The sequence below is a fragment of the Colossoma macropomum genome, unplaced genomic scaffold, assembly GCF_904425465.1.
Source record: "Colossoma macropomum unplaced genomic scaffold, Colossoma_macropomum, whole genome shotgun sequence".
Taxonomy (NCBI): domain Eukaryota; kingdom Metazoa; phylum Chordata; class Actinopteri; order Characiformes; family Serrasalmidae; genus Colossoma; species Colossoma macropomum.
The window spans coordinates 18,895,006-18,921,607 of NW_023494801.1; the positions used below are offsets into that span (position 1 = coordinate 18,895,006).

Genomic DNA, 26,602 nt, shown 5'->3' on the forward strand with positions numbered 1-26,602 from the left:
GGCGGGGCCAAGACTGCGACGGCGTCACCAGCTAGCTCAAGCTTTCAGCGCCCTGCAGGGAAAAAAATAGGCGAAAACTTGGTGCGTTGCGAATAAATATTAACTAAATCGGTCTTATTTTTGGAGGAGGAGCATGAGTTCGGTCCCCCGGCTCCTCCGCTGCGGCGAGTAGTCTGTGGAGGACGTGCTTTAGGAGAGGGGCTTTCGTGGGGGCTGCTGACTGTCTGCTAGCTGACCGGCTAGCTGCAGTAAGTTTGTGAAGTGAAGAGGCGGAGAGAGAGAGAGGAGACGGCAGCGGCGGAGCTACACCGACACTTATGCGACTGAATTCAGGTAGTGAGCATCTGCGTGTGCTCTGAGATGTTCACTTTTCTTTTCACGACCGTTTTTCCACAGTAAGCTGTCTTTATTATGTAAGTGAAATCTTGTGACGGCAACACGTCCCTGCCGTTACCTAATGACACTGAGAGAGAGAGGGAGAGAGGGAGGCTTGGCTGCTCCGCTCACTGAAGCAAATCAGCCTTAGGGCTCTGTCGTTCATAACCGAGGCGAATAGCTGCTTTTGTGCAACAGCTTTCAGTCAGAAACCCGCCTGTAGTGGCAGCGTGTGAATAGCTGTAAACGGTATGGCTGCCTTTTCCTCACAAAGCGCAGCCAGAGCTCAGAGCTCAGTGCGCGCCTTTGAGATGCTCCAGCTAGTTACGCATCGTTATTACATACAGTTCAGCGTAGAGATATGACACTGGAATGAGCGGCTGTATGTAAGAATTTGACCCATCTGTGCAGTATTATTCAGGTGAGCCAGGAGCTAAAGAGCATGAAGAGATGGGCGTCGAAGTCCCTTTCAATTAGATGGCATTCAGCTTTAATAGCCACCTGTCACAGTACGACAGGTATACCAGAGCAATTAGCCAGTCACCCAGCAGCTAGGAAAATATGCAGCCTATGTGTCGATATATAATTCATATTCTGTATAAAATGCAATGTGTATGTATAACATTGACACAGGAGTGGGCGATATGGCAAAAATAAAATATCACGATACTTGCAGACGTTATCACAATATACAGTATATATCACAATTAGAGCTGGGCTATATGGCAAAAATGTAATATCACAATATTTTTTATCTTTAAGATATTTTCGCAATAAATGATACACTGCGATATATTATTTTTTCCAGCATCTGGTCTGAATAGACAAAGTAGTGTAACATTGAAAGAAAAATACTTTCAGAAACCGTGAATCCAATGTTTTGTATTCAACTTCACACAATTTCAAGCACTGTGCTGCACTAAGTGCTGTTAAACAGGACTAATGATGCTCTCTCTGTGATCAAACATGTATTTGGAAAGTATTAAATACTGATGATATCCACAGTATGCTCAGAAGACCTCGTTTGACATATTGTGATGTAATTTATCACGATAACGATAAATGTCATTTTGAGGTTAAATGAGGTGTTATTGACAGAAAATCCTGTACTGACATAATTACAAAATACCGTTAAAGTCCATGAGTACAATCATCTTTATTCAGTGTTTGCCGATTAAACACCAATTATGCTCTTAGTAATGATACAATTCTTCTGTAAGATATCCCTAATATGCTCAGAAAATTATGACATAATTTATCATGATAATGATAAAATATCATATTGCCCACCCCTACATTGATATGTTTTTATATACTCCTACAGTGATTTTGAGGCCTGATGCTAAACTAATCTAGCATCTCCAGTGGTATACAGGGAGAATATGTTTTCAATCCAAGATGCCACATGATATCTTGGTAAACATGCCTAGTGGATGTGGACTGTCTAATTCTTCCCCAAGACGACTTCTATTACTGCTGGAGTCTGTTACAGGCAATAAGAAAGGAGTCCCACAGATTGGCTGTTATGATCGGCAGGAGGTTTTCCATGTGTAAATGTTTTATGAATGATGCTAAAGCAGCTCCCAGAAGCATGGTGGTGATTCTAGAACTGGAATTCTACATTCTGATTCCTCACATTCCTTCACTCTCCTAGTCCACAATTCAGACTGTCTTCCCAAACAAGAGGGGCTTGAGCAGTGTCTGGAAAGCACTTCGAAAACAGTAGTTACTGTCCATTGTTGCACGATTGTGGAATTTTAGGTTTATTTAGGTCATGTTGTTTCTTTTCACGTCTGTGAAACATCTCTCAGATGACTGTAGGAAACTCCATACAGTATCATGGTAATGCAGTAAAGAGCTGTCTCTACTGTTATTTTAGTAATCGAGTAATTTGATTGTTTTTGAGGATTATTTGATTAGTCAGCCAGATGATAAAATAAATTGAACAGTAACAAAACATGCATAGCCTTTCACAGTTTCCAAAATACGTCAAGGGGAAAAGATAGACTGGGAAGGCCGTTTCATTCTGCATTTTCTTGATCATCATGCAGACGGACAGCTTATCAGTCCTGATTCAATGAGATGAGAAATACCTTTTTAAAATTGAGTAAGTGAGTATATTCAAGCAGTTCAGACAGCCCTTATAGCACTAAAAAGTATCTCACTAGTTAGGACATTAGAGAAGCACAGTCATTACTGTCTCCACAGTATCTTACCAGTGTTCTGCTTTTGTGTCTTGTTGTATTGGAAAGTTCATTGTGTAAAAGTCATGGTGGACTTTTGTCTTCTGGGATAACACAGTGTCAGTTCTGTGATTAAGGGAAGAACTACATTGGGTTATCTCTTGAACTGGCAGCTAGTCACTTGATCGTTGGCCTTTCTGTACTGCTTTAATCAATGTCCTGTTGTTGCTGCATTGTCAGCTGCATACCTACCCGGATCAAATATTTAAACCTTTCTCAGGGAATAATGTATTCCCTTATGCATGCCCCCACTGATAATAGGATTAGGGGTGTTAACCACATTGTTTTACTGACATAACCTGATTATGTAGAGTTTTGAAACATAATACTTTGACCAGTTTGAGAGAAAGGGTTGATTGATGCTACACCAAGGTGGAAATATGCAAGCCTAGATTTGTTTTCCTTTTGTACCAGACCTAATTTGTGGGATTAGGCACTACTGGAGGTGATTGTATTTTCTGAAATGATTATGTCGGTGTATTAATGTGGTCGAGGTCATGAGATTAGAGGTTAGATAAGTTTTTTAGGCCTATAATAGAAATCTGATGATTGAAAAAAATCCTCATTCAGGAAATGAGTAGTTTTGTGATTAGGTCACAATTATTACTCAACTCTCTGTGTTGATGGTGGGGGTTTGGATCATTTGTTTTGTGCACATAATCTGACAGTTTTGCTTCTGGGTAAAGAAAAATTGTACATGGGAAAGTGTGCATATGTTGGCGCACATGAACGTATGTGTGTGAGTGTGCTTTGTGAACTCGAGAAACACCAGAGCTTTCAGCATAGCTCTGCAGAGTGTACTAAAAGACATTGACCCTACTCCTGTACAAACACAGTCATTTCATGTATCATTTCTTTATTCCTCCTCATTGGTCAGCACCTGCCCTTCTTTTCACATTTTCTCATAGTGTTTCACAGCATTTCACTCGCGCACAGGTTCTACTGTGTTCAAATATACGCACATACAGTACCGTGCAAAAACCATAGACCACCTTTTATTTAATTACTTTCCAGTCAAAATGGTCATCAAGTACAAGTTATTCATTTTTAGGAGGTATTTCTAAGGAGATTAGATGTACGAAAATCCTCTTGAAGATCAGAATCTCAAAGCGGCTCAAGCTGAGCCCAAACTGGATTACAAACGTCCGAGTTGCATGTAGAAGCACTCAAAGTTTCAGGTTCGGAATGTAGTGACGAAACCCTCTATGCTACTTTCACTTTTCCAAAATGGACAGTAGACCAGAGTCAGCGCTGTGTGACGAGCAAACGATATCAATTTGCACTTGAAAACGTTCAGCCTGTTTGTTTTGTGTGTTGTCTTGTGTGGAGCTTCAGCTACAAGAGCAGCTAAAACTGAGTCATGAAGATGCAAGCTATGAGTGGAAAAGCTCACCGAATTTAGCCAAAACTCACCCTTCTCCTTTCGCGTTTCCAAAGTGGAAAGCATCCTGCACAATGTCGCAATTTGCCCATTCCATAAGAAGGTGAGAAGACCTTTTGATAGATATTCTGTCATTTTTTTGTTCATGGTGTGAACAGTTTGTTGAAATTCCAAAAATAATTGCATCTGGTGTGTAGAGATTTGATGTGAAAAAATCGTCAGAATATTTTGCATTTTGTGTCATTTATTCGCATTACATTCAGTATTTAACGGCCTTAAGACCTGGTAGACCTCCAAACCCATCACCATCAGATAAACAACACTTAAAGTTTTCATCTTTCAGAGAGAGGAGAGAATCAAGCTCCACTCTTGCTTTAGGCCTGAAAAAATCCAGATGTTTCTGTCCATCCTTCCACTGTGAGAAGACAACTCAACACTATGTCTGAAAGGATGTGTAGCTGTTAAGAAACTCTTACTAAGAAAAGGAAATAAACAAAAATGAAGAACACATGCAAATCAAACAAAAAAACTGCTGGTGTTTTTAGAACAATGGACTGACCACCTCAGACCTCAGACCTCCTTTGAAAAGAATGGAAGGTGTAATAAAGGCAAAGAGACGACACTCTAATACTGAAAAAAAATAATATTATGTTTTCTATTAAATATGTGTTTTCTGTTGTACTTAATGGCCCTTTTGACTGGAACTTAAATAAATAAAGGATGATCTTGGATTTTTGCACAGTAATGTACACCCGCTAACTACTTCTACATTAAGATATGGCATCCTTTTTGCTAGATTGTCTGCAAGCTGCAGAAGAACAGCATAAAATCCTCTTCATATTAGTAGTGAATAGATGTTTTTGTCAGAGCTCTTTCAGCTACAGTTGCAGTAACATGTTCTGCTTGTGGAGAAGAAATGCTGGCAGAACCAGTTTGTGTTGTTTGCTGGAGAAAAATGGTCATTCTGCTCCATCTGGAGTAAATACTAGAGAGAAGAAATTCACATTTACAACAGTGATGACTGTGAGAGACTGTGAAGGAGAGAGTTCCTTAGGACAAAATAAACATGACATCTGTGCGTGTATGTGTTTGTGTGTGTGTGCGTGTGTGTGTGCGTTCCGCAGGTGAGTGATGGATACGAGAGAGTTGTCCGTGGTAGCCGGAAGCTTCATCGGGTTCCAGCTGTTTTTTTCTGGCATCAGCCCTCTAGTGTCATCTACCTTAACAGAAGGCTATGGAAAACTCCCACCTCATAAACTGAACGAGTGGAACTCCAGGTAGCGCACACACACATACAAACACAATAATGTTACATTCAGCACTCAGCAAATTATTTATTTGATTTATTTATTTTTTCAGTACTATATTGTGATTCTAGGGCTGGAAACATCGATGCAATACCACAATGGTAGCGATAACATATCAGCCACAGCCTTATGCATTTACTGCACTTACTGCCCTTTTTTTACATTTCTGTTCCTGACTAGATTAGTAATGTGGGTCTTGTGGTATGCAAATTGTAAGCAGGCTATCTAAACGTATCATTATACAAAACTAAAAGAGTGTCTACTGGACTATTACCACACACCGCTCCCCCTCGCCTGGCCACGTCACTTGATTCTTTCTATACCACGGGATAAAAACAAACCAATCATGAAATCATACATTCAAAAGAAAATTTCTTCTTAGACTGGTTCTAAAAAAAGTGTTTATGAATAAAATAGGTAAAGCCAAATATAAAGATCAGTTATTCATCATTTATATTTTTTCTATTTGCAGTAGCATCTAATGACATGCATTCCTGCTCAAATCATTTTTGAAGGTAGAGCTGGAACTAAAATGTATTGTTTTTTTCTGTCCATTTGGTATGCGTAAGTACTGTACGTGCTGATTTGCTGTCTGAAACTCCACAGAGAAAACATCAATAGAAACAGATTTTTCATGCTTAATTATAACTTTATGCTTAGCTGTTGTGAGATATTTTCATATCTACGGATTTAACACACTGAAACCTTGACATTAAGTCCGATGCGTTTTTTTAATTTAACAATAAGAATGCATGAAAAAGGCAAGGAGGAAGAAGAAATAAATTTTATGAGTAACAATTACGACAAAGTCGACATCATAGACATATATATCTAGCACCATAAGTTCCAGAAGCTCTGCAGCAAGGCTGTGAGTGTGTGATAGAGCCCGAGGTTCTGCTTCAGCTCACAAGTGTTAAAATGAGCTAATAAATTACAGGAGAAGCGATGAGTTGTCATTTAAAAAATTATGTTAGTGTTAAAGTGTGCAGTAATGTTAATCTATACGACACAGTGTGAAAAGGCCTTCAGGCTTTGTTGCCCTCTCAGGCGCAAATGAAAAGTGTCCTAGATATGCTGAATATAACCGTAATATACCCATAGTTTAAATAATTGTCACGAAAAAAAGTAATAATTTATCGAATTTTCAGAATTGCTTGAAACTGTCCTAGTTCAACAGTACTACCTTATAAATACTAGGGATTAGGGGTGGTGGGAAAAATCGATACTTAGATGCATCGCGATTTGGACGTGGACGATTCTGAATCGATTCACAAATGTCAAAAATCAGTTTTCTAAATTTTAATTGATAACATGATGACTGAACGCAAAAGGCGAAACTTGGACTTGCGGAAGTGCAGTACCCAGACGGTCTGTGGCGGCATGTAACAAAGACACAAATGGATGAGTGAGAAATCCGATCGACACCCTCTGCATTCAAAGCTAGGTCAGGGATCGGCAACCCAAATGTTAACAAGAGCCATTTTGTCCTTTCAACAGAAATCAAACCACCTTTTATCACCAATCACCAATTTTATGTCCAATATGTCTCAGTATGTGCTAATGTCCCCCTGAGCTAGTGAATGGAAGCACTTTGGCTTCTGTGAAGTTAAAGGGACAAAGGACCTGGACAGGAGCCATACTACATGCAGGTTTTGTCACACTAAAATATTTTGGAAACACGACAAACATGAGAAATATATTACATGTTTCCACCCATATTCCACCCGGTTGTACTTGCTCCAACCAGAGGACTATCGTGCAAGCGATGTCAAAGCTTCCACCCAGCTCGGAAAGGATGAAGCGAATTACAAACTCTGTCGCAACTTTTATTGCCAAGGATTTGCATCCATTCTTAGTCATAGTCATTGATAACCAGGGCTTTTGCGCTATATTGCACACTCTGGAGCCAAGATACAGCGTCCCGTCTCGAAGATATTCTACTGACACAGCGATCCCCCACTCTCTACAACTACACCAAAACCGAAGTTATAAAATCACTAAAGAAAACAGGTAGGGCAGAGCTGTAACGTGCTGCGTGGACATCCATTACCACAGAATCTTATGTTACTGTAACCGCATTATATCGCAGATGGCCACTCATCTGCGATATAATAGCCTGCGTCTGCGTCTTGTTTGGTGCTCTAAATGAGCAGTAAATGAGAGCCTTCCATTTCACTTGCCACATCACTTCAATTTGTTTTATTAATAAAAGATGTTGGAAGTAAATTCATTATGGATCATTACAAATACTTTGCTGTATATATATTGTGTATATATATATATATATATATGTAAAATATGTGTGTATATCATGGTGATACACCCAAAACATTGCCCCTATCATACTGATGTTATCTTGGATCCTTAACCAAATGCTTATATAACATGGCCTGGCTGACAGCTGCTTTCTCTTTGTTTTGCAAAGCGTTTACCACCCTCTTTCGTTGGCTTGGTACTTCTGTTCTCAACATCTGTTCTCAGATCTGTTCACTAGCATTTCCTACAACAGACAACGCAATAAAATAATAATATAATGTTAGATTAATCAAACAGTTCTGCACCCATATAGTCCTTTTATGCTTTTATTGGTGAATCATCTGTGTATGCACAGTTTGGTTAGCGTGAATACACATGTAGATCTGATATTAAACTCTTGGAAAGTAGACACATAATCACTGTATTGTGTGTGTGTGGCCTTCACAGCGAGGACAGTACTCGAACAAAGAGTGCATCCTCTAGTAAAGATGCAAAGGTCTCTTTTGGCTGTTGTGAAATGAAATGGAACACTGCACTCGGGCCCCTCCTGAAACCACAGTGCTTGCAAGGACACACATAGTGCTGAAAGACCCCTGAACACACTTGTGGTCTCAAAGGGTCTTTTAAAATGAAACCCCCATCTTTCTTCAACAAAAACACCTTTACTGTAATTTCTGGGCTAAAATTGTGCCTTCCTTATACTTCCATCAGTTTTACTGAGGCTGTAGTAGCTTGCCTTATTGCTTCCACACTGAGGAAGCAGGTGTGATATGACTCATATCTGCTGTTATTAAAACAAAGAATGGTTGTAACGTATTTCATGATTCAAATATCTGCACATTCAAGTAAATAAGATTGAAATATTTAACAGAGAAATACTTCATAATTCTGTGGACATAAAGTGTGTTGTTGTAATTGAGTCAGGTTTCGGTCTAAGCACCGTAAATTATCTGTCTTGGTTGTGATATCATTTATTAAGACTTGGTCTTGTCTCAGTCTTGGGGTAAGGTGGAAATTGTTCTCAAAACCAGGCGAGTGCAATGCCTCCGTCTGAGGTAATTATAGAAAGTTTTTGGTCAAACCTTATTCTCTTGCTCTTAGGGAGTTTTTTTCTTGCCACTGTCGACATTAGCTTGCTCATGGGGGCTTAGACCCAGATTTTTTTCTGTAAAGCTGCTTTGTGACAACAGCTGTTGTAAAAAGCGCTGTATAAATAAATTTTGACTTGACTGTTAAAGGTAAGTTTATTTTATTCAAGTGAATGCTAAATTGTTTATGCGACGCTCTGTGTATTTATACTACTACAATGTTAATATTACTAGTAGTACAGGGTAATTTAAAAAGATTCATCCGATTTTAAAATGATTTATTTCACTTGTAAATCATTACAGAACAATGCAGTAAATTGTAAATGGTTTAAGTAAGCATTAAGTTTATTATCTAATTTTACAAGAGCTCAATGTGACCTCCTCCAACTGTACGGACAACATCAACGCCATAGTCAAATTCATCCCATACTTGATTCAGCACTGTACTCACGGCTCTTTCAGTGTAATTTCGGAGGTCGTCCAGTGTTGTGGAACCAATGATGAATGCTCTGAGCTGTTGGAGTAGTAGCAATTGGTATGCGATTGGTTCCTAGGTGCCTCACGTTTGTAAAAACATGGTGCTTTGAAATTGGATGAATCTTTTTGAATCACCCAATAGTTTGTGGTGACAGAATACTTACTAAGCATGGACTATAATGCACTTAAAAGCATTTATATAGCTAAAATTCGCTTTTTCCCTACATTTTTTTCTACTGGCACCTCTTGAAGAACACCACCTGGCTAGTGGCCCCACGCTATTGGAATTTGAAACCCGTGCTCTACATGTATAAATAAAGTCTGCTGTTTGCTGCCTGTTGAGAACCTAATCGATCCATTATGTTATGACTTAACTGGGCTGACAACTGGTTTTGATTTAATAATAAAAAGTGGATGTATCCTGTATGATATATTCAATTGACTTTACTCTGGTGGTTCTCAATAAGTTTCATAGGAGAAGGAACAGAAAACAACCTCACCATCATTTGCTTCCATACATTACAACACAAAGCTGGACTGAGATTATAATATACTAATAATTAGTGATATTTTGATGCTGTATATTGTTGAATTTTATATTTTACAAGATATATAATAAAACATAATATTATGTATTAATGTATATCATGTATAATGAATTCATTTACAATGAACCACATACAAATTTCATTTCCCCCCCTTTCTTCTTTTTATTTTTATGTTCTGAAAAAATCTTAATCTAGTTTTAGTTTTGTCACAGTATCACTACTCCTGGTTTCTTGACATGGACTGTCCTCTAAAGGTCTTGACTACCACACTAATAAAGGGAAAACAGAAGGTATAACAATTTTTTTTTTTTCTTAGCAGCCTGTGTTCTAGTATGTTTTGTGGTTCTACATACACACGCTTAGTGAGTAACTATGAAAGAGATTTAAAAATAAGAAAATACACTCCCCCATCCGCCCAGAGAAAAACACATACACACACGGCCCACTGTCTGCCAGTTTAGACACACTTTGCCTTTTTAACATTAACCGATTAATTTAAATCACATATTATATAGTATAATAGTGAGTAATAACATTTTTAAAAAACTAGATCTCCTCTCGTTTTGAAAGTAGTTACTGTAAACACTCCTGCTGATCTGGGTTCATTGATGTTTCTTCCCTTTAAATAACTCTCACAAAAGTAACGTTCTGGAAATCAACTATAGATGCCTGTGGAAAACCATGAAGTATTATATTTTCAGAATTTTACAGCTCATCTGAACTATCACGACTCATAAGCTGTGTGAAAAATGCTGAGCTTTTTTTTTTTTCAGATTCTCACTCACTCTGCCCATCAGCTGTTAATTCTTGCAGTTAATTCTTGAGCTACTAAGACTTTCTGATTGATTGACTCTTCTCCATGTCTGCAGGCTGGTGTCCACCGTCCATGCTCTAATCGTGGGTCTTTTCTGCCTCTACATTTTGTGGTTTGATGACGCAGTCAACGCAGACCCTGTCTGGTAAGAGGAAGACAAAGAACCTAAAGGGGAACACTGCTTGTTTGCACCTTCATCTCAATTCAGTACACTGACCGTCATCCACAAAGCACTCTGAAGTCAAATCTGCTCATGTATACTGCCTGTCAAACATTTGGGGACACCTAGCTTTTCATTTTAATACAGTTGAACATGATTCCTTTGTGGGACTGCAGTGATTTAACATAATAACGGCCAATTTTGAATATCACATCATTTGTGACAGCACTAGCTTTGGGAATAATATACTCTGCATATTTTATCGGCTTGTTGTGATGTCTTCGTACACTGTGTGTTCAAAATTATGCAGAATTTATAGCAGATAGGATAGATTAGGGAGTTTGTCCCTCCCTTTGCTACAGTAACAACCTCTACTCTTCTGGAAAGACTTTACATTAGATGTTGGAACATTACTGTGAGGATTTGATTGCATTCAGCCATCAGAGCATTAGTGAGGTCAGATACTGATGTTGGATGATTAGTTCTGGATCACAAACATCATTCCAACTCATCCCAAACGTATTTGATGGTGGACCCTCACTTCAGAGAATGCAGTTCTACTGCTCCCAGGCCCAGTGCTGAGGGTCTTTATACCCTCTTCCCCCAGCTGACACTTGACATGGGCTTGGTGACCTTAGGCTCTGGTGGCCCCAGAGTGTCCCATTCTATTGGCAGTGCTTTTCTATGGATATTCTATGGAGATAAAACTTGTGTCAGCAATGGCTGCACAGTAATGTAACTGTAGTTGGACAAATAGTATATCAACACAGACACTTTGAACATGAAGCTGGATGCAAAATAGTTACAAAGTATTTACTATAAAAATCAAAGATTACCAAGAGAAATTCAAAAGATGAATTTCAGATTTTGACAGGCAGTGGAATATTTATAAAAGTCATGATTACCAGTTCTTTTCAATTTGCAGCTGAATGCCAAAAAATTACTATCAAATTGCAGTGATACAGTTCATGGTGTTTGTAATACTTCTGTTAAGAATTCTAAAAGACCCCTAATGTCTGAGTAGGTCAGAGTGCTATGTGGATCATTCAGTGCTTGGGGAATCAGACTAAACATGTTAAAATGAGCCTCGTTCCCCTTTATGTGAATGGCTGTGTTGGAGTGCTGCTGCATTGTGACATTGAGGCTGGAGTTTGGAGGTGGTCTTGAGGTGGTCTTGAGTTTCACACAGAACCGCTCTCATTCTTGTTTGTCCTCTTGTCTTTCTGTTCTTCTGTCCCTCTCTGTTTCTTTTCTTTTTGCCTGCTGCCTGTCTGGTCTGCATCTTTGCATCCTGAAAGAGAAGAATGGTAATGTCTCCGTTGTGGTCTTTCCTTCTAGCCCTCCATTTCTCCTTCAGTGTCCCTTTCTTCCTCTGTTGTGTCCTCTCTGTGTCCCTCCCTGCCCCTCTGCTTGTCCACTACCCCTGTTTTTTATACACTATTGCTTTAAGTATGATTGCTTGTTTCCACTATTCTCCCATCTATCTATCTATCTATCTGTGGCTGCAGGTTTTTGTTGCAACAAAGCAGGAGCTCACATGATCAGTTGTTTAAAGGCTGAGATTAACTGATTAAACGAGTGGAATCAAGTGTGCTCTTCTTGTTTGGAATGAAAACCTGCACCAACACTGGTCATTTGTGGATACGTTTGGACACCCCTGTCATATAAGAACCAGTTTTGGTTCTCTAGAGAACTTTTGCATTGATGGCTTCAAAGAACCACTTTTGCAAGCGCGTATATGTTACCATTCAAGTCCTTTTTAAGAGTCTGCGATTGTTCAGAAAACATTTCATTGCATGATAAAATCTGTTTAAACTGTTGTGGAATATAGACAGTAACAAAACACCAAGCTTTCTTTTGGGTTTTTTCATTTGAAAATTACATTTGAGGATAGCCAACTTTTGTACATGCTTAGCTGAGTCAGTTATTTTTTTATATATTAAAATTGATTACAATTGATTCTAACATTACAAAATTCATTCAGCCTAATCAGTTCAACTCCATCTATCTATCTATGTTAACAGGTATTTTCAAATTATGTCAAAAACTCAAAAATGGAGAAACAAGGTTTTCTTCCGACAGCAATATATTTATATATCCATATATCTGTGCATGTTTTCTTCATCCCTATCTTTTATGGCCGCGTTTATGGCTTACTCTCTGTCGTTTCAGTCATTTTTGGTCTCTCTGTCTTTCTCTTTTTCTGTTTCTCGTTCTGTCTCTCTTCCTCTGATCAGAGAATCAGAGAGCTCTTAGTTCTGCCAACAAGGCTCCTTTTCACACACACACACACATACACACACACACACACACACACACACACACACAGCCATCCTTTCTCTCTCTCTCTCACACACAAATACCATGTGACACTCTTCTATGCCCCCCCCTAACCCCCGCTACTCTTCTTTGTCTGATACTTGCTGCCTCTCCTTCATTGTCCGCTCAGTCTGCCTTGGCTGGCAAATGCTGATGAAGCAAAAAAACTGAAAGTGATGGAGGTAGAGATGCTGCATAAACCCCTTCACACCCCACCACCACCACAACACCATCAGTGAAAAAAGCTTGTCTTGTCATAGTCCTGAAGCTTTTGGAAAGCTTTTGGAAAGCTTTTAAAAGCATAAGCATATGCACACTCCCTCCTTTCAGCTGTCTGTCTGCTGCCAGACGCTTTTGTCATGCTTATAGTTTCTTCTTTTCTTTGTGTTATGCCTGCTGTTCTGATCTCCCTTTTTCAATTTTTTTTGTGAAACAGTCTGGTATAGTGCTCTCTCTTTACTGTCCTGTACCTCTCTGTATCTCTTCAGATTTTCTCATATCTTTACCATCTTCCTTTCCTCCCTTCCTTATATATATATATATATATATATATATATATATATATATATATATATATATATATATAATGTCAATGTACAGATTTGCAGAACCATTTGTACTGATGTAATGAACATAAATCAGGTTCTTTTGTTTATTTAAAGCGATTCAAGTCAAATTGGCACAATTTCCCCTTTCTTCAGATGTACTTACTACTTTAGTTTTGCACTGAAATTAGGGTGCTCACACACTAGACAACACAACGATGGAGCGGTAGACGTATATGCATGTAGATCGGTATGGAGCAGGGCTGGAGTTTGTAGGGTTCGAATTCCAGCAGGAAACAAAACATTTGGACCAGAAACAAAGAAATATGGACCATCAATTTTGGCAGTGGCCATATATTTAGCCAAACAGAGGACAGAAGTCATATAGAACAGGTAAAGAGTCCACAGTGTCACTAAGGATTAGCCTCTCCTCCATCTTGGATTTTCATTTGTCTTCTGCCTGTGCCCACCCATCCACGTTTTTATTGGTTGACATGCCCTCATGCCAGAATCCGTTGCAGTGAAAGATGAAATGGTTTGTACTTCTTTGATGCTCGTTGGAGCGCCTTTTCACTGCATACAGGCACGTTTGTAGTCTGACAGAGCTAATGTAGCATCCTGACTGAAATACATTGGGGGACTGCATTTCTGACCCTGCAGCAGCTTCTCATATGTAGGCACCCTTACTAGGCTAACATCGCTAACAAGTAATGGAAGCAAATGACCATATATTAAAAGAAACCACTTCAGATTATGAAGTAATCTCAAATGGACTTGCTTATATGGTTTCTGACACTGTGTGACATACTGTAATCTATAAAGATGAAGAAAGAGTATAGACTGTTGTTTTTAGCTATGTAACACTACTTTTGCCCATTCTGTAGATAACAAAATGACTTTTTGCATTATGTTAAAATGTAGCTTGCATAGTGTTTGCCCTATCTAGGGAAGTCACCGCCATCTATTGGTCGGGAGTCCAAGAAAGTGTAATTGGCCTCATTCTTTTTGGGGGCGTAGGATTAGAGGTAGGAGATATTTAATATCACGGTATTTCAAAACATTTTTATGACACACAGTATATCATGCTATTTTTTTGTCAATTAATAAGTAATAAATATTGTCAAAAACTATAAATACAATTATTTATATTCAACATTTTACATGGAAGGCTCTTATTGCACTCAACATGCATGTAGTCAACTTTGTAGTCAACATGCAGTTTGGAAGTGTTTTATAAGTACTGATGATGTTCACAGTATTCAAAGAAAAGCATGTTGTGACATATTGTGACATAATATTATCTTGATAACAGTAAATATTATCATATAGCCCAGCCCTAGGTCGGATGGTCCTCCCTCTTCCCCTAAGTGCTAGCCAAAGTGGGCATCTGTGAGCGGACATAAAGGAATTGGGGGTTTGCATTTTCATGACCTTGAAAAGATGTGGTGACACATCATGTATCTCAGAGGAATCTTGTGCTAGACTTCACACTCGCAGTTTGGTAGCATTGTGAGATGTGGGAAGCCTAGTTTGTCAAAAGCTAAGTGTACAGCAGCACTATCCACAATGTCCTCTATCAAATGGTTCCATATTGTAACATATTGCTGGAAGAATTGAGAAGATCTTAACATCGGGAATAACCTTTAAGGTGACCTCTCTAACTCATCTGTGGAACTCAAGCATTCCTGTTGAAAAACAGTGGAAATACTAGTGATGTAACAAGTCTGATTGCGACATATGTTTGTGTAACAGCCGTGGACATTCACAAAGTTCAAAATAATGTGGCCGTTCATTTCCTTTTGGGGTGATCTAATCAATACTCCTGTCTTAAACTGACTATATAAGGCATAATCAATGTCCCAGATCCTGTTTACTGTGTGATTGAAATTGTTTTACATTGCAGGCAGATTAAAATGCTGATCCCAAGCAGTGTTCCTCTGTTAAAGGGGCTATATTTGGAAAACCTTTCAATAAGTCATTAATCTGCAACAAGACCCTTATGTATACAAGCAAGGATCTGTGTCTGGGGCAAGGTTTAGAGTTGGCTTGCACACCTGTCCAGGAATTTGTCAAAGACCAAAGGTCGGCACAGAGTGTACTGTAAAAGTGGAGGGTTTTAGACTATTCTAGTTTTGCTTTCACAGAAATGTTGTTCAGTGAACCAAGCATGTGTAAATAGTGAAGTCATGTAGTAGTAAATTGGGCTTTTTGATAACAGTAGCTGTTGGCTAACGTTATAGGCTGCAGCATTGTCCAAGAAAATACTCAAGCATGCGATTTTCATGTAAGGACGCATTCTAAACCAGCTCTGCTCTTGAATGCACCTTCAGCATGTCGAAGTGTAATTTTTTTCCAAATGAGAACTTATAATTATACCCTCAGGGTGGGATTTAGTGTGAAATTAGCTTTATTATACAGCCATATTTTTTTTTAAAACAATGCTTTGAAAAATTCAGTAACAATTTGTCTGAAATGCCCATCTACAGTATGTAAAGGGCATTAGATGTCATCTTGTTAGTGTAGCAGTATTGTTGAGTTGCAAAAGAACAGCAAGCCTTTAGTATACAAGAAAACTTTACCTTTGTTTATCCCTATGATTCTTTAGAAATTTGAGTCACTCACAAATGAGTCCGGCTCTGAACACTTGCAGAGAACCAAATATAAACCACCACATCTGTTGAAACATTTGGTCCAGCCATACAGTGCACGTGCAATCAAGATGCAGTAGATCCTATTCACACTCACCCTGAGGTATAATCGACATCCTGTGAATACTACACACTATAAATAATAACCTTAGATATCCTGTGCAATCTAATAACTTTAGTCCAGTCCATTAGCTGAATCTGTTTAGCAGCGAGAGTGGGTGGATGGTAAAGCTTGCATTTAATTGAATTGGATTTGAATGGAATTGGTTTAACTGAAATGAAATGAACCTCAACATAGCTCCAAGGATGCGCCAAAGAACCTCAATAAGCTGAATCAGAACCGTTTAGGTGAAGTTAGGGGAGAAGTTTGCAGTCAAAGCTTTCTTCCACAAAGGCCACGGTTTACTTTTGACTTAAAGGTACTTTTATGAGTAACATTGCAATACTTAAAGACAATTCACAGTAAAATAAATGAATAAAATAAGATAATATCATAATGGACTGACATCCAGTCAGCTACTTGTTACTATACCGTTTATGCAGTTACTGTACACTGGTGGTTGTTGTTGTTGTTGTTTAGAGACTCGCTACAATTGGTCTAAATCTGTTTTTATGATACATGCAGTTCTTTAGTGTTCTGCAAGTACCAGCGATACCCATAAAGCATATCATGATGTAATTTACCACAATAAAGATAACACATCGTCAAATTGCCCATCCCTGTTGAAGTGCATCTACAAGGAGTGGAGTTTCAGAGCTCTAAGCAAGAAGTAATACACTTTGAAAATAATTAGGCCAAGGCTGGCTTACTAGTTAGGTGCATGGTTTAGTTTCATGTGTATAGTGAGTATAACATGTTCTAAGAAACAGCTGATAACCTTTTACGTGGCCAGAAAGACTTTGGAATGAACTTTTCTACCTGTCTGATATCACTGACTGATATCAGTCCATGCTGCGTGGAGGCTGGAAAGGAAGACAAGCAGATGGTACGTTAGTCTAAGTCAGTAGTGTAGATGGCCTTGAAGGCTCCAGATTAGCTTTTAGTGTAAAAGCACATGGTTAAATGTAGGTCTGCCAATACAGCATGTGTGTTGTCACTTACAGATAGGCGGGGGTAATTTGCGTCTGTTATGCTCTCTTATCTTTTGCTCACAGATAAACGGGGTTCTGCAGCTTTTTGCTGTAGTGAGTTATTACTGACTGAACAAACATCCAAATAAGGTTGAAGTTGTATTTTTTCCAGTAAACATAGATTTAATAGGACATTACACAGAAGTCTCAACAACTAAATATAATACGTATTTTTTACAACTTTTATTTCTTTGGGGGTCCTTTTAATCATTTTCTTAACTCCAGTTTTGGAATCTCAAATCTCCTCAGAATTATCTCCTAAAATATTAATATATTAATATATTAAAGGACATTTTGACTAGAAGTTAAGTAAATAAAGGGTGGTCATTTGCACTGTAGATTTATTATGAGAAATGGAGATTTAGTAGTTTGCGCTGTGGGTTAGAGGCGAGTGGTTCAATGTAGGTGTGTATGAGTGTGTGTCAACGTCAGATCTAGTGCAGTGAAGGCAGAGAGAGTTTGCTTGTTTGACCGAGGCCAATAGGCCAGTGAAGGTGACAGTGCTGCCATCCGGAGGATAACTGAGCCTCCTAGTACTCACTATGGAGTCTGGTTTCACACACACGCCGACACATACACCACCTCTGCTACTGGACACCTGCAATCGAGTGTGTATCAATTACAGGGTTACTTTACAATGATGGAAGAGCACAAGACAGACAGTGCACACAAGCAAAAATGAAAAGAACAAAGACAACACCATTAGAGTAGACTTCACATTTTAAAACTATAATTAGACAAAAAATATCTCATTTACACATCACTACTGCAGTGGGTCAGCCAATGCTTACACTATTATGTTGAAAAGTTATAGCCTGTGTAGGGAATTCAGCTACTGTAAGGTGTACCATTGATGGCACAGGTGTTGAACTGTGTGCACATATCCATATCTCCATATTAAAGCACTGCCAATGGAATGGGATGCTGTGCTGCTGCCACGCATGAGCCTAATGCTGCATTTACCTGTTGGAAAAAATGGAGGAATAAAAATAAAATGATGAAATAAAATTAAATAAATCACTTCACTTTCACTTTAAATTAAGACTAAGTTAAAAAGATATGTTTTCAAATGTCTCTTAAAAATGTGTACTGAACTCGACTGCCTAATTGAAAGAGGTAATGAGTTCCACAGTTTAGATGCATAAAAATAGAAAGAGGCCTCTCCACTGTTTCTATACATTATACAGAGTAGCTGTAGAAGGCCAAAATCAGTATCCAGTTTGCTGTCATCTGTCTACCGTCGTAATGTAAATGCAGTATAAGATTACCAAGTCCACTGCTGAGCATTGGCTAAAGGGGCCTAAAGCCCCCGAGCACTGGGCGGTGGAGCAGTGGAACTGCATTCTTTGGAGTTCTTTGGAGCTCTTTGGAGCTCCATCCAATACCTTTTGACAGTGTTTGTGATCCACAATTAATCATCCAACATTAGTAGCTGCCCTGACTAATGCTCTCATGTCTGAATGTAATCAAATGTTCACAGCAAGGTTTCAACATCTAGTATAAAGCCTTCCCAGAAAAGCAGAGGCAGTTATTGCAGCAAAGGGGAAGACAAATTCCCAATTAATTCCCCTAATTTCAGAAGAAATATTGGATAAGATGGTGTCTACAAACTTTTGGACAAATAGTATGTTTTGTTAGCTTCTTTTGTTTTGAGAAGCCAAATAGACTAATTTGAGGAAACAATTCAGGCTTCACGGTGGCACTACACTGTTTTTAACATACCTTTGTCCACTTTTATGTATATCGGACATGCAATTTACACAGTGGTAATTGGTGATGTGTGATCTTTTACTTTTTACTTACTAGCTGCATGAGTCTCATAGCAAATGTGTTGGCTGACTGGTTAAGGGAAGAATTGTGTTAAGTTTTTTTTTTCTTTTGGCAAACTTTCACTTTATGGTTGTTCACCTTTAGTGTAGATAAACAATCAACTTTATTCTTTCGGTTAACATACACACACCCCACCCTTTGCCAGTCACCATTTCTTTCTGGGTTAATATGATTTTTCTTTAGTAGCCGCTTAACACGTTACACAATAGTATTAATTGTTTCAGTTATGATTTCAAAACACAACATTGGGCAATTTGTTTTCTGTGCCTCATGTCATGTTCAACGACTTAGAGAAAAATAAGCCATATATGGCTATTGTTCTCTTGCTCTGCAAGACGTTAATCAGCTCAGGTATGGAGTCATCTGTTTTCTGGTCCTTTCCGTGGGTGGAACAGTGAATGGAGCAGCTGGTAGCCGAAAGCACAGTGTGACACATTGCCACACAGTACACTCGATAAACACACTCACACGCCCTGCCTTTGTGCTCCAAAGAGGACTGTCATCAACCTACTTGGATTGAAAGAGAGCTGTTCTGGGCTCAGTGGCGCAAGAGTAGCTGGTCACGCATAGTCTAATGTCGGTCACAAACTGACATCATGTGGTAACACAGAATGTTCATGAGCTTATGTATGTTGCACAAATAGCATTTACTTTCACATGCCATCCATCTGAAGGCCTCTCAGTGTTCAAAAAGAAATCTTATTGGTTGAAAGCCAGAGTAGGAAAAACAGTGTAATCTTTCTGAGGCAAGCTTCATCCCATGCACTGGTAATTTACTGATTTTCCTGAAATATATGCATAATTAAATGGTTAGGATGTAAACACCATCTTTCAGAGCGATTTGATGTGAAAGCTCCCTTCTAAAGAAACGTACCAACTCAGAATTGCTCATGGCGGTGGTGATAGGGACCAGGCATCTAAAGCATTTAATACCTCAGAAAGCTGCTTCATGGAATATTACTACATGAAAAGGTTATTAATATGCTGATGTCTGAGACTTTGTTTCATGATAGTGTTGAGATAAGCTTTTGGTATAAGATGTATTTTTTCAAATTTGTTCATGGCGGGGAGGTACATCCATGGTGCTATAAGGCAAAGTACCCCCCCCCCAAAAAAAATTTACCATTACATTTACCATTACTAATGTTACATATAAAAACTCAGACACATGTAGGTTCACTGGTCGTTTTGGATTGCAAATAAAATAACTATATTTGTATCAAAGACATTGTGACCCCTGGTTCCTATCAAAACTGTCACCTACACAGACAAAAATTTAATTTTATTGCATATTAAGATAAAGATTTACCCCTTTCAAATGTTCTATTAAGGAAGTTTTGCTATTTTTGTTTGCCTGTTTGTTTGTTTGTTTATACCCTTATATACCATGCATTCTATAACACTTATTAATGCAACTTTTTTTCTTTCTCTCTTTCTTTCTAGGGGAGACCCTAATTTGGTAAAGCTCAATGTTGCCATAACCTGTGGCTACCTGTTGTATGGTATGCATTTCACTGTAGCCTTAGGTTTTATCATTACAGAACTGAGTATAAAAATGCCTTGTTGTTTACATCTCTCTCTTTCTCTCTCTCTCTCTCTTGCTCTCTCTCTCTGTCACTGTCTCTCTCTTTCTCTCTCAGACCTTCTGCTGCTAGCTTGCAACTGGAGCACTATGGGAGACAGCTTTTTTGTGTGTCACCACTTGGCGGCACTCTATGCATATGGATATGTGCTGGTATGCTCAAGTCATTCAGTATGGAATGCTAAAATTATGGTCACTGAATGTTTGCTCGTATTCAAATATTCAGCTGTTAAATTTCAGACAATTTTTATTTTTGTTCATTAATGGTTTGCTCATTATTAAATTTTCTCCATTTTTACAGACACGAGGAGTGCTTCCATATTTCGCAAACTTCCGGCTCATTTCAGAATTATCAACACCGTTCGTGAACCAAAGGTGAAATATGACATTCTCTAAAAGCAGCAGTGATGGCCATGCCAATTATTCTCAGTCCTAGTTTTAGAGTACCCCACCAATTCGGTTCAGTTCAGTTCTGTTAAACTTTAATTATCACTGAATGACTGGTACATACATAACATAAAATAATAGAAGTAATAAAACCACATTTAAAAAAAAATACAGACCACCCAGAACATGATAATGCCATACAGCCATATAATACACAATATAGATTTCACTGCTGCTCAGTGAATTCTTCTGTTCCAGCTTTGTATAAGCAGGGATAAAAGTAGGCCTCCTGCAAATTATTTTACAGTAACAGCAGCGAATACACCGAACAGTGGCAAGCCATTCAAAGGCACCATGCAGGATATCATTAGCTTTCCTTAGAGTCTGCTGATTGCAGTATGTGAACAAGGAGCTGCACTGTATCTTAGAATCTTAGTACAAGTGTTCACACTCTGTTGCTGCCCCATTTTATCTTTAACATGTCTTTAAACCTACATATACAGGATAAAGCAAGAACACTCTCAAAAAAGGCCTAATAAAAAGTGCAGAGGATATCTTTCTTCACTCCAAAAGAGTTTAACTTCATTAAAATGGACTGCCTGTGGTGACATTTTTCTGTCATATCTGTAAATGCTTCAGTCTGTCATAAAAATAGTGCCCAGATGCTTATACCGATGTACTTATTCCACAATATCATCCATTAATGCAGGTAACATTCCTTTTAGGCTGCAGGTTGGAGTAAGTCACAATCATTTTCTTAGTTTTGGTAATGTTAAGTTGAAATCAAGCACTGTTACTCCACTTGACAAACTTAGAAAGGCCTGACTCTCCACACAACAGCAGGGCCACAATCACTGTCATCAGCAAATGTGTCATATGCATATTCTTGTGTTTACCTGCTTTAACACTTGTTCTAACTAATTAAAATAATTAATAAGCTCTTCCTGAGAGGAAAGTCTCCCCCAGGATCACGACTGGGATCACAACCTTATGCCATTTCACTTCTGTTTCTCTGTGAATGAATAACTTTTATTTATTGGCTCTAGGGATCCCATCATAACTGTGACCAAATGTTCAGTTTTCAGTATTAACATGTTATTGCTAAAATGTACTGAGAATGTTTAAAAAGCGCCTATACACACTAAAATCACTGCACTATTGGTATTATAATGATAAACTTTTCATTGACCCTCTTGTGTTTCTTTATAACATTAAAAAATTATCAAAAATAAATATAAAAAATGAACTCCTTTGACCATGTTTTCACAAACCAAGTTACCAAATTTATAGCACCTACGTTGTCCTTGTGGTCAGTTTGCAGTAAGGCTGTAGCAGTATCCTGTTTTGCCATGATTTTGTTTTTAAAAGATTGAATTTCTAAAATTTGATATCCTTTAATTATTAAATAATTATATTATTTAATTGTTTTATACTGCACTATATCATTAAAACCCATATATGTCCCATCCCTAACCAGCATGTTCTTTTCTCCAGATGGTTCTTCGATGTTCTGGCCTACCCTCGTTCTCACCGGCTGGTGGTAGCCAACGGCGTGGCCATGGCAGTGGCCTTCTTCCTGGTACGGATCGCCGTGATGCCCCCTTACTGGGCGAAGGTCTTTGGCACATTCGGCACTCCAGCCTTTGAGAGGCTGGGCCTGGGGGCCCAGGTGGCCTGGATCGTGTCCTGCGTGTGCCTGGACATACTCAACGTGGTTTGGATGTACAAGATTGCCCGCGGCTGCTACAAGGTCATCACCGGCTCAAGCGGCAAGAAGAAATGCAGCAAGGCTCAGCCCAACCATATGAACAACCACACAGACTGAAGCAAACAGGGAGAAGAGGGAGGGTGATGGAGGTTCGAACGGAGAGCCAGTGGTGTTATGGCCCATGGTTTTAGAAAAGTAGTCTCCCCTGCTGGATCAGGAAACTGCTGCTTATTTGCCATCATACTCTGAGATTAAAAAACTGAACTTCTTTGTTTCACTCATGGAGAGTGGGTGGAGTCTATGAATCCAAGCAGTGTTTTTCTCCAAGGTTCTGCATTGCTCTGATCACCTGCCTGGGTTGGTGAGCATCAAGTGGCGTATGGTAACAAACATCTACAAAAACATACAGTACAGAATCCCTGCCACTTCAAGCCACAGCCAAACGCCCAGTCCACTCAAGTGCCTCGAAACACAAGGACAAGCAATAGAACACAGATGGAGTTATACATATGAACAACCTGGCCATTACGTCTTTGGAAACTAAGTTCTCACTAGCTTCCCTAGTGAAGCTTTTTCCTTGTCTGTGATCCGGCAAGATGTGCCACCTTCTGTCAGAGACTGGCTTTTAAGAGGTCTTCCTGTTTCCTGTATACAATGAACATAGACACACCACTGTGCCTCTCACCCACAGGTTTTGGAGCTCTTCTCTTCAGACCTCACTCCAGCAGTGTGTTGGATGAAGCATGCTGTTTTCAGTAGCTTAAAGCATCCCCACATTTTGAAAGCTTCTCTGTTCGCATCTCCTTATCTCCCCTCCGCTGAAAACCACAAATAGTTTACATCTCATCTTAACTTCACACTACGTTCACGCCCCTGGTTTGATCCGTCCAATGCTAAAATCTCATCTTTACCTCTACTCCCCCCTCACTGAAGCTTCTATCAGTGTGGTGGTGGCTGCCAGGCACTGAAATAGACCCAGCAGGATCTCAGCATGGAGTAGTGTTCTGTCATTATCCGCCGACATTGATTCACCACCTCAAGTATTAAAACTCAAGTCTCGCTGTGACCACAAGACCACAGTGCACACTCAAAAGACCACAGTCGCTCTTTCATCCGTCTTCACATTAACGGGGTGTGAGAAACTGAAAGAGAAGCATCCTGCAGGTGCCTTCTCCAATGTTACAAGGTGCTGCTAATTTCACCATGGATGTCTCCTACAGGCGTGGAAGCATCAACGCCTGTGTAGCTCCATTAGATAATATTAATTCTGAGTGTAGAGTAGCTAAGGGGGACAGAAGCTTCTCCAAGCTTCGTTTTAAGCCCAGCGCTGTGGATCATTTCTCTCTGTTCACTTCAGTAGGGCATTACTGGATTTCTAGTTTTACAGAGTTTGGCTCTCAGTCTATTCCTCTGGAGCTACTCAAGCTTCTGTCTCTCTCTGCTAGTCTTCTACACTCGCTTCAGACCTACAAACCTATAATATGATCAGGAGTCTTCTCAGCTTCTGAAGAACCTGAGTTAACTCATAATCCGTAATCTCTCACATTCATTGTGTAATTCATTCATTAACTCACTGATGGACTCAGTAGGTGACATTTTTTTTAAATGTCAAGAAGAGAACTTGTCAGATTTTGCTTTGTTTGATGTCGAAAACGGCTACGATTCGTCCTCCGTGGTGCTTCTGTCTCACCAGCCAGTGCTTCTGAATGGTATGAATTTAAGGCTTGAATGCACAAACACAAGACTGTGTTCTTAATTTCGAATGTATTCAGTACGGAAGCACAGATAATCGGTATTTGCTTGTGTATATGCTAATACCGGTATTTTAGCTTATGTTACACTTAAGCATGAACATCAGCTGTAAGTTCAGCAGCTTTGCTGTGAAAATATTGCTATGACAACATGTATGCAGGTTGCATGAATTTTAAGTAATGGTACAAAAGCAAACTGCACACATCCTTAAGTATGTCCCCTCTACCATGATACGGGCTGATTTAACTCACCAGGATTTTGGCTTTATATATCAATCCAATTCATATGTTATTATTTTAAGATCTGTGATATGTATTACAAGACATTCCTAGTATTCAGGTCGTTGGACATCAGATCTCCTCATTGTGGACACTGGCCAGGCATGGCCCTTTCCGTTCCTGGGAATTTGGTACATTTCAGACAAATGACTGCCTCCAATCATCTTGATATAATGAACATATGTGGCATTACAGTATAGGACTGATTTTTTTTTTCACTCTCATAAAATTGCTGTTTCTCTTTGTCTCACTATTTAGTGCAGTGCTTTTTTCCTGCCAAGTAGGCCTATTACACAAGAGTCGATCCATGTTGGAGCCAGTATTTTTGTCTCAAAAACCAGGTAGAGCTCCCAAAATATTTTTTTTCTTTTTGCGTGTCCGGAATTGTACGCGACCATCCACTCGAAAAAAATGTGGTTAGAGAAGACCTTGATGCTTAGGGCTGAGGGTGGGCATTGTGGGAAATGTAGTTTATTGCCTTATGTCCACATCTGCCGCTAACCAAATACTTTCCCAGGCCTTCAACATTTTAAAGCTGTGACAAGAAAAGTGTATATTTTGGAACGTTTTGAGATGCAAGGGGAAGACGATTGGATTCTGCATGTGTAATTACAATGTAATTATGTCAAGTAATGCTGTCTGAAAGGAGTTATGGCTTGTGGTTCCTGTGAACAGAGGATGCAAGAAGGTTAGTACGCACAGTATAACGTCTAACAGCTGTGCCCTGAGATGGATCTGTTGCTTTAAGCCATGTACAGTTTTATTTTTCAGTGGATCTGTGGATGGATGAATAGCAAGTTGCACCACTTTGAAAATCACAGCGAATGACCACTAAAGATACTGTAACTTTCTGTGCAGTTATAGACAGTGCATCAGTGAAACAGAACCTTTTCTAGTATTTGGATTGTCGTATTGTTAGTTGTTTGTTATTTGCACAGGCATGCGGCTCTGTTTTTTTTTTTTCTTTTGGGAGAGTGATAAGTAATGTGATAACACATGGGCTTAGATAAGCACATGTTCCTCTGACTATCATCTGTAAGGTTAGCCTAATGCTAACATCTCATCTGTTTCATGGCAAAAATGGTACAACTAGCCTTCTATAGCTGTAAAGTTAGCACAGGGCTAACATTTACATCACTGCTTTTGACTTTACACATATAGTATGTTTTCAGAATAGCTACCTATCCTTTGTTTCCTCTGTACCTTTAGAAAGTCAATGAAATGCTGTCATGCTGCATGTATAGAACGCCTAATATACAATGAATCAGTACTGAGTTTGACTCGTCTCGTTGATTTTGTTCCAATCTCTTGGCCAGTCACGTTCCAGTATCCAAAAATCAGATTATGTATGAAATTGGAGGGGAGAGTATTTTGATATATAGGCCAAGTGTCAGGAAAAATAGACTAATGCCAGCAATAATAAAAAGAAACAAGTAATAATTAAGAATTAACTAATGAGAAGAACAGAGTGATTAATATAAAACCAATTAAATTGTAGCTCATTTTGCTTTCCAGTAAGTAACTCCTTTAATTTTGTCTTTTAATGGAATACTATGTATATTTCCCATTTGATTTTAATGTGAAAGTGTATGCTACAGTGGGCATTGCGAACCTCTGTCTCAACACTCATATAGCATGGCCACGACATGTCCTAGCAGCAGTTGAGTCTTACTTGAAAGTGTTGCTCTTCAATAAATTTGAGGGCATTGAAAACCAGTATGTTGCCTCTGTCTTATTTGTGATCAAGAAAGACGAGCCTTCAAATCCCTTCTG

At 39.0% G+C, this 26,602-nt stretch overlaps 1 protein-coding gene across 1 annotated transcript; it reads left to right on the top strand.

Moving 5' to 3' along the window:
* On the top strand, positions 1-26,545 carry tlcd4b (TLC domain containing 4b). The gene is made up of 7 exons (XM_036589466.1): positions 1-333; positions 5,124-5,276; positions 10,545-10,634; positions 20,566-20,624; positions 20,763-20,857; positions 21,006-21,079; positions 22,586-26,545. Exons 2-7 carry the CDS (start codon positions 5,131-5,133, stop codon positions 22,914-22,916), a joined length of 795 nt encoding a protein of 264 aa, XP_036445359.1. The 5' UTR covers positions 1-333; positions 5,124-5,130; the 3' UTR covers positions 22,917-26,545.
* The last annotated feature ends 57 nt before the right edge of the window (positions 26,546-26,602 follow it).

What these genes read in the sequence shown, in the direction of transcription:
- tlcd4b (XM_036589466.1), top strand. Translation starts at nt 5,131, where the DNA reads ATGGATACGAGAGAGTTGTCCGTGGTAGCCGGAAGCTTCATCGGGTTC. An exon ending in CTGAACGAGTGGAACTCCAG is followed by an intron (nt 5,277 to 10,544) that starts GTAGCGCACACA and finishes CCATGTCTGCAG; the next exon opens with GCTGGTGTCCACCGTCCATG. An exon ending in ATGCATATGGATATGTGCTG is followed by an intron (nt 20,858 to 21,005) that starts GTATGCTCAAGT and finishes CCATTTTTACAG; the next exon opens with ACACGAGGAGTGCTTCCATA.